The sequence below is a fragment of the Hylobates moloch genome, unplaced genomic scaffold, assembly GCF_009828535.3.
Source record: "Hylobates moloch isolate HMO894 unplaced genomic scaffold, HMol_V3 SCAFFOLD_9, whole genome shotgun sequence".
Lineage (NCBI taxonomy): Eukaryota > Metazoa > Chordata > Mammalia > Primates > Hylobatidae > Hylobates > Hylobates moloch.
In genome coordinates this window covers 103,696,314-103,713,393 of record NW_026652284.1, presented here as the reverse complement: position 1 = coordinate 103,713,393, position 17,080 = coordinate 103,696,314, and the positions used below count along the sequence as shown (strand labels likewise).

The window sequence follows — 17,080 nt, the reverse complement described above, 5'->3', positions numbered from 1 at the left end:
ATTGCTTGAACCTGGGAGGCGGCAGTTGCGGTGAGCTGAGATCACACCACTGCACTCCAGCCCAGACAACAGTGCGAGACTTTGTCTTAAAAAAAAAAAAACACACAAAAATTAGCTAGGCGTGGTGGCACAAACCTGTAATCCCAGCTACTTGGGAGGCTGAGGCATGAGAATCGCATGAGCCCGGGAGGCAGAGGTTGCAGTGAGCCGAGATTGCACCACTGCACTCCAGCCTGGGTAACAGAGTTAGACTTCATCTCAAAAAAAAAAAAAAAAAAACCACACATAAAAATAAAAACACAAAATTAGCCGGGCGTAGGAGCATGTGCCTATAATCCCAGTTACTCAGGAGGCTGAGGCGTAAGACTCACTTGAACCCGAGAGGCAGAGGTTGTAATAAGCCAAGATTGCACCACTGCTCTTCTAGCCTGGGTGACAGAGTAAGACTCTGTCTAAAAATAAAAAAATAATCATAATAAAAAAAACTACAAAGAGTTCATGAATCCACAGATACCACAAGCACTACTGGTAAGCTGAATACATAATGTGGCTTGAACATACTGTTATTTTTGAAATATATGTAAATGTTACACAGAAAAAAAATGTAAACTTCGTAAGAGTCACTGACATTTTAGTCCCTTTTAGTCAGCAATTGTTTTTCAAGAGCACAACGAATATCATGTAGGAGACGCCCATGAAAGTTTCGATGTTAAAAAAAAGGGGGAGGTGATCTTATACTTGGAAATACAAGGAGTCACAGCTGAGACAGAAATACCTGTAGGTGGGGTGCGGTAGCTCACAACTGTAATCCCAATGCCTCGGCCAAGGTGGGAGGATCGCTTGAGCTCAGGAGTTTGAAACCAGCCTGGGCAATGTAGCAAGACCCTCCAGAAAGAAAAAGAAAAAAAGAAAGAAAAAGAGAAAGAAAAGAGAAGGAAAAGGAGGGAAGGGAAGGAAAAGAAGGAAGGAAGGAAGGAAGGAAGGAAGGAAAGAGAGAGAGAGAAAGAAAGGAGGGAGGGAGGGAAAGAGAGAGAGGGAAGGAAGGGAGGGAGGGAAAGGAAGGAAGAGCAAGCAAGTTGTGGAAGAACTAGAAGAAACTATTCTAAAATTCATATGCACCAAAAAAGAGCCCAAACAGCCAAAACAATCCTAAGCAAAAAGAACAAAGCTGTAGGCATCACACTACCCAACTTCAAATTATACTAGAAGGCTACAGTAACCAAAACAGCATGGTACTGGTACAAGAACAGACACACGGACCAATGGAACAGGTTAGAGAACCCAGAAATAAAGCCGCATATTTACGTTTACAACCATTTATCTTCAACAAAGTCCAATAACAAGCAATGGGGAAAGGATTCCCTATTTATTAAATGATGCTGGGATAGCTGGCTAACCATATGCAGAAGATTGAAACTCGACCCCTTCCTTTCACCACATACAAAAATCAACTCAAGATAGATTAAAGACTTAAATGTAATACCTAAAACCATAAAACCCTAGAAGAAAACCTAGGAAATACAACTCCATACATAGGCCCTGGCAAAGATTTCATGATGAAGACTCCAAAAGCAATTGCAACAGAAACAAAAATTGACAAATGAGACCTAATTCAACTAAAGAGCTCTGCACAGCAAAAAAAAAAAAAAAAAAAAAAAAAAAAACTATCAACGGAGTAAATAGACAACCTACAGCCAGGCGCTGTGAGGCTCGCCCTTATAATCCCAGCACTTGGGGAAGCCCAGGCAGGAAGACACTTGAGTCCAAGAGTTCAAAATGAGCCTGGACAACATAGCGAGACCCTGTCTCCACAAAAAGTAAAAAAAATTTCCAGGCAGGCTGGTTTCAGTTACTTGGGAGGCTGACATGAGAGGATTACTCGAGCCTGGGAGGTCAAGTCTGCAATGAGCTGTAATTGTGCCACTGCACTCCAGCCTCGGTGACAGAGCGAGACCCTGTCTCAAAAAAAAACCCAAAACAAAAAACAGACTACCTACAGAATGCAAGAAAATATTTGCAAACTATGCATCTGATAAAGTCTAATATCCAGAATCTATAAGGAACTTAAATAAACAAGCAAAAAACAACCCCATTAAAAAATAGGCCAAGGACATAAACACATACTTCTCAAAAGCAGATAGACAAGGCACAGTGGCTCACATCTATAATCTCAGCACTTTGGGAGGCCAAGGCACGTGGATCACTTGAGGTCAGGAGTTCAAGACCAGCCTGGCCAATATGGTGAAACACTGTCTCTATTAAAAATATAAAACTTAGCTGGGCATGGTGGTGCACACCTGTAATCCCAGCTACTCTGGAGGCTCAGCTGGGAGAACCACTTGAACCTGGGAGGCAGAGGTTGCAGTGAGCCGAGATTGAGCCACTGCACTCCACCCTGGGCAACAGAGTAAGACTCCGTCTCAAAAAAAAGGAAAAAGAGACATGCACACGGCCAACAAACATATGAAGAAACACTCAACGGCACTAATCATTAGAGAAACGCAAATCAAAACCACAATGAGATACCATCTCACTCCAGTCAGAATGGCTATTATTAAAGTCAGGCCAGGTGCAGTAGCTCACATCTGTAATCCCAACAGTTCGGGAGGCCAAGGCAGGAAGACTGCTTGAGGCCAAAAGTTCAAGACCAGCCTGGGCAACATGGCACAACCCCACTCTACAAAAAATATAAAAATTAGCTGGGCATAGTGGTGCACACCTGTAGCCTCAGTTACTCGGGAGACTGAAGTGGGAGGACTGATTGACACCAGGTCAAGGCTGCAGTGGGCCATGATTGCACCACTGCACTCCAGCCTGGGCGACACAGTGAGATTCTGTCTCAAAAAAATGAATAAATAGGCCGGGCATGGTGGCTCACGCCTGTAATCCCAGCACTCTGGGAGGCCGAGGCGGGCAGACCAAGAGGTCAAGAGATCGAGATAATCTTGGCCAACATGGTGAAACCCCGTCTCTACCAAAAACACACAAATTAGCTGGGCGTGGTGGTGCACGCCTGTAGTCCCAGCTACTTAGGAGGCTGAGGCAGAATGGCTTGAACCCAGGAGGCGGAGGTTGCAGTGAGCCTAGATTGCACCACTGCACTCCAGCCTGACGACAGAGTGAGAATCCATCTCAAAAAAAAAAAAAAAAAGAATAAATAAAACTAAACAAATAAAAATAATTTAAGAAGTCAAAAAAGTGGTGGTGTCCACCTGTACTCCCAGTTACTCAGGAGGCTGAGGTGAGAGGATCACTTAAGCCCAGGAAGTTGAGGTTGCAGTGAGCCATGATCATGCCACTGCACTGTAAGCCTAGGTGACAGAGTGAGACCCTGTCTCAAAAAAAAAAAAAAAAAAGGGCATAAAATAACAGATGCTGGCAAGGTGGTGGAGAAAAGGGGATGCTTATACACTCCTGGTGGGAATGTAAATTAGTTAAACCACTGTGGAAAGCAGTTTGGAGATTTTTCAAAGAACTTGAAACAGAACTACCATGCGACCTAGCAATCCCGTTACTGTGCATATACCCAAAGGAATATAAATCCTTCTACCATAAAGACACATGCACACATATGTTCATCACAGCACTATTCATGATAGCAAAGATACACAATCAACCTAGGTACCTATCAATGGTGAACTGATCAAGAAAATGTGGTATATATCATCCACCATGGAATACTACACAGCAATGACAAAGAACAAAAATCATGTCATTTGCAGCAACATGGATGGAGCTAGAGGCCAATATCCCAAGTGAATTAACACAGGGACAGAAAAGCAAACACTGAATGTTCTTGCTTGTAAGTGGGAGCTAAACCTTGAGTACACATGGACACAAAGAAGGAAAGAGTAGACACGGGGTCTGCCTGAGGGTAGAGGGTGACAGGAGGGTGAGGATCAAAAACTATCTGGTAGTATGCTCACTATCTGGGTGACAAAATAATTTGTAGGCCAAACCCCCAACACATACACTTTACCCATGTAACAAACCTGCACATGTAACCCCAAATCTAAAATAAAAGTTGGAAGGGAAAAAAAGATTTTTATTACATCAAAACTCAAACAAAATATGTGATTGGACAATATCTGAAATGTTCTTTAGACTCTAAACAAAAGCATAAGGGACTCAAAAAAGGGAGAGAGGGAGGGAGGGAAGAAAGGAAGGAAGGGAGGGAGGGAGGAAGGGAGGGAGGGCTGTGGATTTGCCCCAAGCTGTCAGCTGATCATCTTGGCAGCAGAAAGGTTGGGAAGCTGCAGGGGTTCCCAGTGATGAGCTGAGGTCAGAGATGCATGCAGATGGGGAGAACCCCTGGCACAAAGCAGGCACTCCACAATTGTTTGAAAAACACAAAATAATTAAGTCAGAATCAGGTTTGAAAAACACAAAATAATTAAGTCAGAATCAGAAATGCTCTGCTGATGACACAGTCCCAAACAAATACTGACTGCCACTATTATCATTAAACAGGGTCTTGAAGCGTAAGTAACATCTGGAAGCTAACATGACGGAAGCTAACAGAAGTAGACAGGAGGCATTCATTTCAAGTTAAAAAAACCTGCAGGATGGCCGGGCACGGTGACTCACACCTGTAATCCCAGAACTTTGGGAGGCCGAGGCAGGTGGATCACGTGAGGTTGGGAGTTCGAGACCAGCCCGGCCAATGTGGTGAAACCCTGTCTCTACTACAAATACAAAAATTAGCTGGGCATGGTGGTGGGTGCCTGTAGTCCCAGCTACTCAGGAGGCTGAGGCAGAAGAATGGCTTGAGCCCGGGAGGCAGAGGTTGCAGTGAGCCAAGATCGCACCATTGCACTCCAGCCTGGGCAACAGACTGAGACTCAGTCTCAAAAAAAAACAAAAAACAAAAACAAACAAACAAAAAAACCCCACAAAGCTGCAGGAGCCAAAGTAGTGCAGTGTCCCCACCTGATGTGTTCAGACAGGGTAGAGCACTGGTTGTCAGCAAGAGGCGATTTTACCCCCCAACCCCTACAGGACACTTAGCAATGTCTGGAGACATTTTTGGTTGTCATAACTAGGGCTAGGGTGCTAACAGCATCTAGTGGGTAGAAGCCAGGGATGCTGCTACACGTCCTGCAATACACAGGACAGCCTCCATAGCAAAGAATGATCATGCTCAAAATGTCACTCAAGCCAAGATGGAGAAACCCTGTGGTAGAGTGGTCATCTCTCACCATTCTTCTACAAGACTGCTCTAACTCCAATACTCCAATTGTACCAGCCTCCTCACTGTTCCTATCACACTCACAGCACGATTCCTTCTCAGAGCCTTTGTACCTGCTGTTCTCCCTGCTTAAACGACCATCCTCCAATAGTTGCAAAGCTCCCACCCTCTTTTTTCAGATCTCTTTTCAAATATCACCTTATCAACAATGTCTTCTCAAAATATCCTAATAGAAAATAAATCACCATCCTTTATCTTATTTTTCTCAAACCCAAACATGGTTTACTTGTTTCGTTTTTTGTTTTTGTTTTTTTTTTTGAGATGGGGTCTTGCTCTGTTGCCCAGGCAGGAGGGCAGTGGCATCAGCTCACTGGAACCTCCACCTCCCAGGTTCAAACGATTCTCCTGCCTCAGCTTCCCGAGTAGCTGGGATTACAGGTGCGCGCCACCACACCTGGCTAATTTTTGTATTTTTAGTAGAGGCAGGGTTTCTGTATGTTGGCCAGGCTGGTCTCAAACTCCTGGCCTCAAGAAATCCGCCCACCTCGGCCTCCCAAAGTGCGGGAATTGCAGGCGTGAGCCACCGCACCAGGCCTTATCTGCTTTTCTCTCAAAATATAAGAACCAAGGGATCCATGAGGGAATTTGTCGATTTTGTTCACTGCTGTATCCCCAGTGCCCAGAAGTGTGCCACATACTCCAAGTGCCTAATAAACAGTTATTGAATGAATGAATAAAACAATGAATGGACATTAGGGAGAACTAACGGGATTTAGAAGCGGCAGGACAGAAAAATAGTGCGGTAGTTAAGATGCATGAACTTCAGAATCACGAAGAGGTTCCAGTTTCAGCACCACCACTTGCAAGATGTGTGATTTGGGGGCACAGAACAGCCTCTCTGTGGCTCAGTCTTTTTATTAGTAAAATGAGGATAACGATAATAAAAGAAGCTACCTCCTGGACATCGATGGAAGCACCTGCCACTGAGCCTGACACGCAATCAGGGCCAAACAAATGTTAAGCTCTTGGTGGCACTGGTTTAGTGACCAGCAGAAGGGGTCGGGGTAGGTTTAGATAGCACTGAGGTTTCCTGTACAAGGACTAGAAGCTGGGGAAGAAGCCATTACTCAGGAAAGAGTAGGTATGAGGACTAAGGCAGGGGCGGTGCTTCAGCCGCAGAGGTGGCCTAGGACACGGGTGCAGTGCGTGGATTCCGGGGCCAGACCCTGCCTGTAAATCCCCACTCCTTCATTCACAAGTTACGTGGCCCTGTGCAAATTACTTGCAGCCCTCTGTGCTTCAGTGCTCTCATCTTTAAACTGGGGATAACAATACCTTCCTCTTAGGGTTATTGTGATGCTCAGTGATTTAGTTTACCTAAACCACCCAGAACAACGCGTGGCATATAGCAAGTGCTGTATGAATGTAACCATTATTATAATGACAACATGGTTAAGATCATGGTTTCTGGTGCGAGCGAGCCTGAACTGGATTCCTGGCTGCTATTAGCTGGGTGACATTGGGAAGTTATCCCAAACTCTCTGTGCCTTCATTCTCTTCCAAAATTAAAATGACCTTCACCTCAGTCTGAAACCCCACAGGCTCCAGCAGAGTAATCTCCAGAGGTTTTCAGAGCTCCACCCTTCCTGGCCCCGAAGCAGAGATCTGCTGAGCAAATCCAACCGACAAGCGCCAGGCACAGGTAACGCACTATCGACCCTATGATTCCGGACGAATTCCCAACCCCATCCAATAGCCCACGCTCTACTCAAGAGACGAGAGCTGCCATTCCCGCTCCCTCCTCCCGCAGAACTGTAGAACCCGCCGGTAGAGGCCGGGAGCGCCCCCAAAGAGGGGCCGGGAAGAGGCGGGGCCCGGTTGCGACTCGCCGCCCGGGAGCCTGGGAGACCCAGAGGCTGCGCCCGCGCCCCCTCACCAGTAGCAGCTGCTGTAGACGCAGGCGTCCCGCGGGGGGCTGGCCGGCTGGTAGTGGACAGCAGCAGGGCCATTACCCTCCATGGCCGGCTAGCTAGGCCAGGGCCCGGGCCGGAGGACGACCGACTGGACCAGACGTAGGAAAGGGTGGGCTTGCAGTGGCCCGCTTGGGTTCCCGGCGCGGAGTGGGCGGAGCCGGGGGGGGGGAAGCCAGGGCAGTTTCCGGGTGGTGTGGCCAGTAGCGCGGTGGGCGGGGCAAGGGCGGGGCTAAAAGCACGAGTTCCCGGCGCGGGAAGCCCGGGACGAAGTGGGCGGAGCTCGGGGCAAGCGGCGCCAGTTCCTGGGAGGGTGGAGCCCAAGCGAAGTGGGCGGGTCCGGGGTGGGGTGAGTGGCGCGAACTCTCGGTGGGCGGAGCCCGGGACGAGGAGGACAGTGCGCTTCCGGGTAGGCGGAGCCCGGATGGTGGGTGGGGCCCGGGATGGGGTGGGACTGGAGGCCCGGGCTCCGGTGGGCGGAGTCAGGGGCGGGGCCCCGGTGAGCTTTGGGAGAAGAGGGGTCCCTGGCGGCGGCTTGGGGAGGAGCTAGGTTTGGGCTTGGAGTTGGGCCCTGAATGGCGCTTCGCTGTGAATCTCCCCGGGGAGGCTCTTCCAACCAGGGGCTGAGCTTCTGCGCTGTGGAGAAGCCAGGTGAGACACTGAAATAACAGAGGTTTGGGTGTGAAAATCCACGCTTCTGCACTCAGCCTGGAGTCCGCGGGAGCCCAGAGAAGAGGAGGGGAGTGGAGGTTAATTCCAGTATGACCGCATCGAGGACGCTTTCCGAAAGGAATAGCACCCCAAATCTCACTCTATTGTAACTTAATCTTTTAAATTGGGAGGCCTGTATCTATTGGCTCGAACAGATGTATTAATTCCCTGATATAGTAAATTTGAAAAAAAAAAAGTTTAAAGAGTCCATATGGTATCCTTTTTGTGTTAATCATATATTTGTTCAATTACTGGCAGTCTGGAAGAAAAGACACCATATTGTTAAAATAGTGTTTAGGGCCGGGCGCGGTGGTTCACGCCTGTAATCCCAGCACTTTGGGAGACTGAGGCGGGTGGATCACGAGGTCAGGGGTTCAAGACCAGCCTGGCCAACATGGTGAAACTCCGTCTCTACTAAAAATACAAAAATTAGCTGGGCATGGAGGCGCGCGCCTGTAATCCCAGATACTCGGCAGGCTGAGACAAGAGAATCTCCTGAACATGGGAGGCAGAGGTTGCAGTGAGCCGAGATCGTGCCATTGCACTCCAGCCTGGGCAACAGGGTGACACTCTGTCTCAAAAAAAAAAAAAAATAGTGTTTATCTCTGGTGAATGAATGATATTAATATCAGGGACTTTCAGTTTCAAGGACTTTACACTTTACAGTCTTCTGAATTGTTTATATTTGCAATGAGCATAGCTAGCTAATCAGGGTACTTCCGTTATAAAAACTGAGATGTTTACATTGATTTTAGCCATCCACAGTCGGATTCTCCAATCTCTTGAGTCTCAAAGCTGATAAATCCTAAAGACTTGGAGCACAGTTCCTGTGTCAATTACCAATTTTATAGCCTCTCAGCTCCTAATACAAACTTCCACATAGCCTCTATGCTGTATAACAACTCTGGTAAACATTTCTCCTTTAAAGTGAGTGGGAAACCCTATAAGCTAGAAGGGATTGGGGCCCTATCTTTAGCCTCCTCAAACAAAACAATTATCAGCCAATAATTTTGTATCCAGCGAAACTAAGCATCATATATTAAGGAAAGATACAGTGTTTTTCAGACAAATGGTGAGAGAATTCACCACTACCAAGCCACCACTACAAGAACTGCTAAAAGGAGTTCTAAATCTTGAAACAAATCCTGGAAACAGATCAAAACAGAACCTCTTTAAAGCATAAATCACACAGGACCTATAAAACAAAAATGCAATTTAAAAAGCAAAACCAAACAAAAAAAAACAAGGTACACAGGCAACAAAGCACAATGAATGGAATGGTACCTCGCAAGTTAATCCTAACATTGAATGTAAATGGTCCAAATGCTCCATTTAAAGTGAGTGGGACAGGTGTAGTGGTGAGAACATCCTTGTGGAGTCTGCCCCAGCCCCAGACTCAGAACATGGTCCCTCCCTAACCTTGCAGCTTTCGCCTGGCAATAACCTTTCTTCAGCCTCTTGACACAGAAACCAGGGTCCTCCCTAACCCTACCTTCTATACAGTAAGGTACTGAATAGAGTTTCCTTATATGTTATCGGTATGCCTTTATCATAGTTAATAATAATTTTTTCAGGGGGACAGGGTCTCCCTCTGTCACCCAGGCTGGAGTGCAGTGGTGCAATCATAGCTCACTGCAGCCTCAAACTCCTGGGCTCAAGTGATCCACCAGCCTCAGCCTCCTGAGTAGCTGAGACTGCAGGCACGCACCATTGTGCGCAGCTAACATAATTAATAGTTCTTTACATATAACTTCCCTTGCTTGACTGACTGTGTAGTTTCTTATCCTGATTGGGCACAAACTACTTACTATGGGACTTTGAAGCCAGGCTGGCTAGGTTCTACAACTTGCCAGTTGGGTCACCTTAGGCAAAGTTACTTCACTGTGTCTCACTTTCCTCATCTGTAAAATGAAGTTAATGATAATGCTACTACCTCATAGGGTCATTATGAGGATTAGTTGAGTTTATGTATATAAAGTACTTAGAATAGTTGGTAGTATATAATATAAATGTTAGCAACTATGATTTTTTTGTTTAAAAAAATCTGATTTCATTATTTCCCATATACCCTATACTTTTTTTTTTTTTTTTTTTTGAGATAAGAGTCTCACTCTGTTGCCCAGGCTGGAGTGCAGTGGTGCAATCTTGACTCACTGCAACCTCCACCCCCACCACCGCAGCTAATTTTTTTGTATTTTTTTGTGGAGGTGGGGTTTCACCATGTTGGCCAGGCTGCTCTCAAATTCCTGACCTCAAGTGATCCGCCCGCCTCGGCCGCCCTCCCCCGCCGCCATACTCTTGTCACAGAGTGTCTTATTCTTCGTTTGATACACCAAGCCTTTGCACAAGATGTATGTACACTCTGTCTGATGCACTCTTTCACATGCCTTATTTGCAGCTTTTCCCAGGAAGAGTTTATTGTTGGCTTCCATCTTCCTGGAGCTTTTTTTTTTTTTTTCCTGTTTTGTCACAACTTTTTATTCATATGTCTTGAAAAGCAGTAGCATGCTCAGCAACTCAATCTGTCTCTACCTCTGCCATGAGCTCTTCCAGGGCATGGGTCTTGCCCTGAGAGGTAGAATAGTATAAATAGTGCTGTAGTCAGAAACACACTCGAATCTTATCTTGGCTACTTATTACCCTGAGTGACCTTGGATAAGTAATACTAGGATTTCTGACTGTCAGTTTCTTTGCAAAATGAGGATAATAATAGTAGAGTGCTTATCTAATGGGTGCTGCAGTGAAAATTAAATAAACTAATCTCTGCAAAACACTTAGCATAGTGCCTGGCAGAACATAGGTACTGTCAAAAATAAACACAGCCGTTGAACATCAGTCAAAGCGACGAAAACAGATTTTATTCAGCAACTATTGACAGTAGGGGAAAGAGCTGAGCTCCATTCCAATTGTGCAGAGGTAATTTGGGCATTTGGAAAGGAGGATGAGGAAGCAGGGAGGAGTTGGGGGGCCGGGGGAGGGGCACTCATTAGAACCAGGGAAGTGAAAATTACAAAGGGTTGGTCAGTGTAAATACCATTAAGCCAGCAGTGTCTGCTAGCTGGCAGTTATCTAAGTTAGGATTCTATCCTCCCACAGAGACTGGGAGTCAGAGGCCCTATCCTTCCTGATGATTACATTTCAAAGGAATGGCTAAGTCCTTGAGAAGGACTTCTGAGTTGCAACTAATACATATTTACAATTCTAAGCCCTTTTAGTAAATGCTCTAAGAAAAGGAGGTCAGGGGCCTATCATCAGGTACTGGCAACAACAAATAGTAAATTTTCCTGGCAGCTTTGAGCTTTCTTAAGCAGGCATTTTAGTGGGGGTTTGGGGGAGAAGGCTGACATAGCCTTATACTGCTAGAAGCCATGCTAGAGTTTGGTCAAGTCTGTTAGTGTAGGGATTTGGAACCAAGTTGTGCTGAGAGTTCTGCAGTTCTCAGTACCCTACGTAATAAACAACTACATAGACCGGGTGTAGTGGCTTACCTCTGTAATCCTAGAACTTTGGGAGACCAAGGCGGGAGGATCGCTTGAGGTCAGTTTGAGACCAACCTAGGCAACACAGCAAGACTGTGTCTCTACAAAAAAAAAAATTTTTTAATTAGCCAGGCATGGTGGTGCCTGTAGTCCTAGGTACCCAGGAGGCTGAAGCAAAAGAATTGCTTGAGCCCAGGAGTTTGAGGCTGCAGTGAACTATGATTACGCCACTGCACTCCAGCCTGGGCAACACAGTGAGACCTTCATCTCTTAAAAAATAAATAAAATAACTTAAAAAACTACATAATTTTGCAGTTATGATTATTATCATCACATAGCTCTGAGCAGGGTATAAGCATTGTAGCTGGCATAAATCCTTGTTGAATCGATATTTCCATTAATTAAAATACAGGTGACATTGCTGTAACAAAGAAACCCCAAAATATTAGTGACTTAAATGAGATACAAATGCATCTCTCATGCCACAGCCTGAGCATATACATTCTAGAGCTGATATAGTGTCTCTGCAATATCTGTTGCCCAGGCTCCTGAGGTCTTATTGGGGGCCATATCTAGAGTGATGCCCTAGTCCGCGTGGCTGAAGATGGCTTGCCACCCTACCTGCTGATTGCATTCTGACTGGTAAGACCAGGGAAAAGGAGTAGTGGGAGGTTCAAGGACAAAATCTGCAAGTTAATGCACATCACTCTGCTCACATTCCACTGACCAAAAGATGCTCACAGGATCACATCCAGGTGTAAAGGAGATCAGGAAACATACAGTTTATTCTGAGCAGTGCAGGTATTATTTGAGTGTCTCAAGGAAGAAGGGGAGAATGCATACTGAGAGATTGCCAGCAGTTTCTAAACTGCCATATTGTGCTTTTTTTTTTTTTCTGTTTCTAAACTTTCTATTATAAGCAGGAATTACTTTTTATTTGTTTATTTATTTATTTATTCTTGCAGTTGCAAGATTTAATAGAGTGAAATAGAGTGAAAACAGAGCTCCCATACAAAGGGAGGGGACCCAAAGGGGGTTGCCATTGCTGGCTCGAATGCCTGGGTTTATATCCCGATCCTTGTCCCTCCCGCTGTGCTCTCAGGCAATAGATTGGCTATTTCTTTACCTCCTGTTTTTGCCTAATTAGCATTTTAGTGAGCTCTCTGATTGGTTGGGTTTGAGCTAAGTTGCAAGCCCCGTGTTTAAAGGTGGATGCGGTCACCTTCCCAGCTAGGCTTAGGGATTCTTAGTCTGCCTAGGAAATCCAGCTAGTCCTGTCTCTCAGTCCCCTCTCTCAACAGGAAAACCCAAGTGCTGTTGGGGAGGTTGGCCGACGACTGCTCTAACTGCTTCTTGCTGAATTGGGGCATAGTAAGGGTTGTGCAGTTGAGATTTCCTCAGGAGGGGTGCCTTCGATGTCATTAACATTGGAGCATGGGCTAGCTGGCCGGTCCAGGGGTCCGCGGTAGATCTTAGTCATAGACTGCATCTGGGGCTCCATTTGAAGAATGATTTGTAGTTTTGCAGCTTAGATTCTGGAAGAGACAAATGCTTTGGAGGTCCCTTCATGGTTGCCAAATGTTACCAGGGGTCCTTGTTCAGAGAGCTTCCAAGATGATGGCAAGCCACTTCCAAGATGGTGGCTGGCCGCTTCCAAGATGGTGGCAAGCCTCGTGTTCTCTGACCTGGGGTTCTTGGCCTCACGGATTCCAAGGAATGGAATCTTGGGCCATGCAGTGAGTGTTATAGCTCCATTAGAGGCCGTGGGTCATGGAAGAGAACCGTGGAACCCAGTGACTAGTGTTCAGCTCGATTAGGATGAACCCGGGCACTTAGCCATGCAGGAACAATGGCTAGCCTTTAGCCCGATTGGGGATGGCAATGGGCGCCTCGCTGGATCAGGAGCACAGTGGACACCCTGCCAGATCCGGAGGGATAGAAGTCAGCGGCGGGTCTGCCACAGCAGCAAACAGCAGTGGTGGACAGCGAGTGAAAGCTCAGCTCGAGCCGTAACAAACATGGTCCAGAGGAGTGCAGTAGCAAGATTTAATAGAGTGAAATAGAGTGAAAACAGAGCTCTCATACAAAGGGAGGGGACCCAAAGGGGGTTGCCCAGGAATTACTTTTTAGATTGAAAAAAATAGATCATAAAAAACATATAGGCTGGGCGTTGTGGCTCATGCCTGTAGTCCCAGCACTTAGGGAGGCCAAGGCGGATGGATCACTTGACGTCAGGAGTTTGAGACCAGCCTGACCAACATGGAGAAACCCGTCTCTACTAAAAATACAAAATTAGCCGGGCGTGTTGGCGCATGCCCGTAATCCCAGCTACTCGGGAGGCTGAGGCAGGAGAATCACTTGAACCTGGGAGGTGGAGGTTGCCGTAAGCTGAGAGTACACCATTGCACTCCAGCCTGGGCAACAAGGGCAAAATTCTGCTAATAAATAAATAAATAATATGATCCTACAATAGAAACTATAAAAACGGATATGGTTTCAGAAGAGTAGGAGATGCTTAGAACCAGATTCTGACCTACAAACTCAAATGATCTGGTTAAGGAAGAAATACGAAATGCTACTCGAAGCCTGTATCCAGTGAAATTAAGATATTTTTTTTTTTTTGAGTGAGTCTCACTCACACCAGGTGAGTCATGCAACCCACCTCCAGGTTCAAGCATTCTCCTGTTCAGCCTCCTGTGTGCCACGACACCTGGCTAATTTTTGTATTTTTGGTACAAAACTAAACCAACCCCAGGTGATCCACCTGCCTCAGCCTCCCAAAGTGCTGGGATTACAGACGCGAGCCCCGTTGCCCGGCCAAGGATTATTATTTAAAAACAAAAACTAGAATGGGTGTAGTAGCTCAAGCTTGTAATCCCAGCACTTTCGGAGACTGAGGCAGAAGGATCACCTGAGCCCAGGCGATCAAAGCTGCAGTGAGGTATGATTCAGCCACCGCGCTCCAGCCTGTGTGACAGAGCGAGACCCTGTCTCAAAAGAAAAACAAATTGGCAAAACAAAACAACCAAAACCCTGACATTCCCACTGTTATTCTAATTTACATTTATCTGATTTGCATTATGCTGTTTTCCCAAGTTAAAGCGATCATTTCAATACAAAGCAATTTGTGCTATGGCAGCAAAGTACTATGTGAACTCAGAGGGTAGAGTCCTTATCACTGGGGATGGGAAGTTGGCTGGGTTGAAACACAATATGAGACCCATCTGAATTAGATTGGGGTGGGAAGCAGGTCCATACCTGTGGTATTAGACTCACTGCTGTGTACCATACATTACATGGGAAAACTGAGAAATTGAACTACGTATGTTCAGGAGAGGTCAATAGAGAGGTAAGGCCTGAAAACCACATTATAAGAATATATCGGCCAGGGCCGTGGCTCACACCTGTAACCCCAGCACTTTGAGTGGCAGAGGCGAGTGGATCACCTGAGGTCAAGAGTTAGAGATGAGTCTGGCCAACATAGCGAAACCCCGTCTCTACTAAAAATACAAAAATTAGCCAGGCGTGGTGGCACGTGCCTGTAGTCCCAGCTACTGGGGAGGCTGAGCCACGAGAATCGCTTGAACTTGGGAGGCAGAGGTTGCAGTGAGCTGAGATGGCACCACTGCACCACAGCCTGGGTGATAGAGCGAGACTCTGTCTCAAAAAAAAAAAAAAAAAGAATATATCTTCCAGGCCGGGTCCGGTGGCTCACGCCTGTAATCCCAGCACTTTGGGAGGCCGAGGCGGGTGGATCACCTGAGGTCAGAAGTTTGAGACCAGCCTGGCCAACATAGTGAAACCCTGTCTCTACTAAAAATACAAAAAGAAGCCAGGCGTGGTGGCAGGTGCCTGTAATCTCAGCTACTTGGGAGGCTGAGGCAGGAGAATAGCTTGAACCCCGGAGGCAGAGGGTTCAGTGAGCCGAGAACGTGCCATTGCACTCCAGCCTGGGAGACAAGAGTGAAACTCTGCCTCAAAAAGGAAAGGGAGGGGAGGGGAGGGGAGGCCACCATTAATGCCATGGCTCTGTATCCTTTGCTCTGCCACCATGAATAATCTCTGTCCCCGCATCTTTGGGTCATTCCTCCCAGAGGCCAATAAATGCCTCAGATAGGAGCAGCCCATTGGCTGGTCCAGGGTCACATGCCTGAATCCTTATTGCCAGGTTTCCAGTGAAATAAAGTGTATTTCCCTGTAGGATTTCCACAGAAGGAGGCTGGGCCCTCCCTAAACCAAACCCACCCAAAGAGAAAAATCTCCCAGACAGAAGGGGAATCTGGGATATAGTTAAAACATGGAATAGAATAGCTAATATATGGCAAATGTCAATAATGTCTCCCCACCTCCATTCAATTAATTTTTTTATTCTTTTGTGGGAAATCAATAAGATTTGGTATACAATTTAAGTAAGCTCACATTTGCAACATTCCTGAAAGAAATCTCAGTCCAAATTAATGTTTACTTTCTAATTTTGCTACCAAAGAACAGAAAGGGACCCACCTATGACCTCATCCCAAATGAGGTAGTGGAATCATGAGTAGCTCTTACCTGAGCCTCTTTTCTGTAGCATGTGAAGTAAGAACACTTGAGTCTTTTTGAAGCAGTCAGGGGTTACCAACAAGAACCTCTGTTTCTTTTTTTTTTTGAGACGGAGTCTCACTCCGTCGCCCGAGCTGGAGTGCAGTGGCACAATTTCGGCTCACTGCAACCTCCGCCTCCTAGATTCAAGCAATTCTTCTGCCTCAGCCTCCGGAGTAGCTGGGATTACAGTCGTGTGCCACCACGCCCAGCTAATTTTTGTATTTTTAGTAGAGACGGAGTTTTGCCATGTTGGCCAGGTTGAACTCTTGATCTCAAGTGATCCACCTGCCTTGGCCTCCCAAAGTGCTGGGACTACAGGCGCCCGCCACCACACCCAACCTCTCCTGCCTTTTTTAATTTTTTTCCTAAATCAAGTCACTCCTAGCTAGAATAGTTAAGATTAGAAAAGATAGAATTGGTCACCAAGAGAAGACCAATCCCAGACCAACTGTACTGTATACATTTCCCAGGGGTGCTATATGTAACAAATTACCACAAACTTGGTAACCTTTAAAAACCAGGAATGTATTCTCTCACAGTTCAAGAGTCCGGAAGTCTGAAATTAAAGCGTCAGCCAGGTTGATTCTTTCTGGAGATTTGGAGGAAGAATCTGTTCCATACTTCTCTCCTGGCTTGTGGTGGTTGCTGGCAAACCTTAGCATTTCTTGGCTTATAAACACATCACTGCAATCTCTGCCTGTCTTCACATCACTGCCTTCTCTGTGTCTGTATGCACCAATCTCTCTATCCTTTCCCTTATAAAAACACTAGTCATTGGATTTAGGGTTCACCATAAACCAGAATAATTTCATGTCGAGATTTTAATTACATCTGCAAAGATCCTATTTCCAAATCAGATCACATTCACAAGGGGAGGTTTATATCCTTTATGGGGGCACAGTTCAACTCACTAATCCAACCAAAAGCTGAAGCCAGTATGGTAATTTTTTTTTTTTTTTGAAACAGGGTCTCGCTCTATCGCCCAGGCTAAAGTGCAGTGGCGAGATCTCCGGTCACTGCAGCCTCCACCTCCCAGGCTCAAGTGATCCTCCTGACTCAGTCTCCCAAGCAGCCGAGAGTACTGGCATGCATCACCACGCCCAGCTAATTTCTGTATTTTGGGTAGAGATGGGGCTTCACCATGTTGC

The 17,080-nt window shown here is 46.2% G+C and overlaps 1 protein-coding gene and 1 long non-coding RNA gene across 8 annotated transcripts in view; one reads left to right on the top strand and one right to left on the bottom strand.

The window, feature by feature from the left end:
• NTAQ1 (N-terminal glutamine amidase 1) overlaps positions 1-7,289 on the bottom strand; it is a 31,357-nt gene extending 24,068 nt beyond the window's left edge. For 5 of the 7 annotated variants that reach the window (XR_004371001.2, XR_004371002.2, XM_058444426.1 and 2 more), the window contains exon 1: positions 7,125-7,289. Coding sequence is in view for 3 of the 7 variants with exons in the window: in XM_058444426.1 (XP_058300409.1) it covers positions 7,125-7,207 (83 nt within the window). In the remaining 4 variants the exon portion in view is untranslated. Of the gene's footprint in view, positions 1-775; positions 862-6,769; positions 6,878-7,124 lie in introns of those variants that run through there. The other 2 variants (XM_058444427.1, XM_058444428.1) reach the window with 2 other exon arrangements.
• Positions 7,290-7,672: 383 nt separating this feature from the next.
• On the top strand, positions 7,673-17,080 carry LOC131384265 (uncharacterized). The gene is made up of 3 exons (XR_009214937.1): positions 7,673-7,809; positions 11,893-11,990; positions 16,899-17,080. It is a non-coding gene; the product is annotated as an uncharacterized LOC131384265 (long non-coding RNA).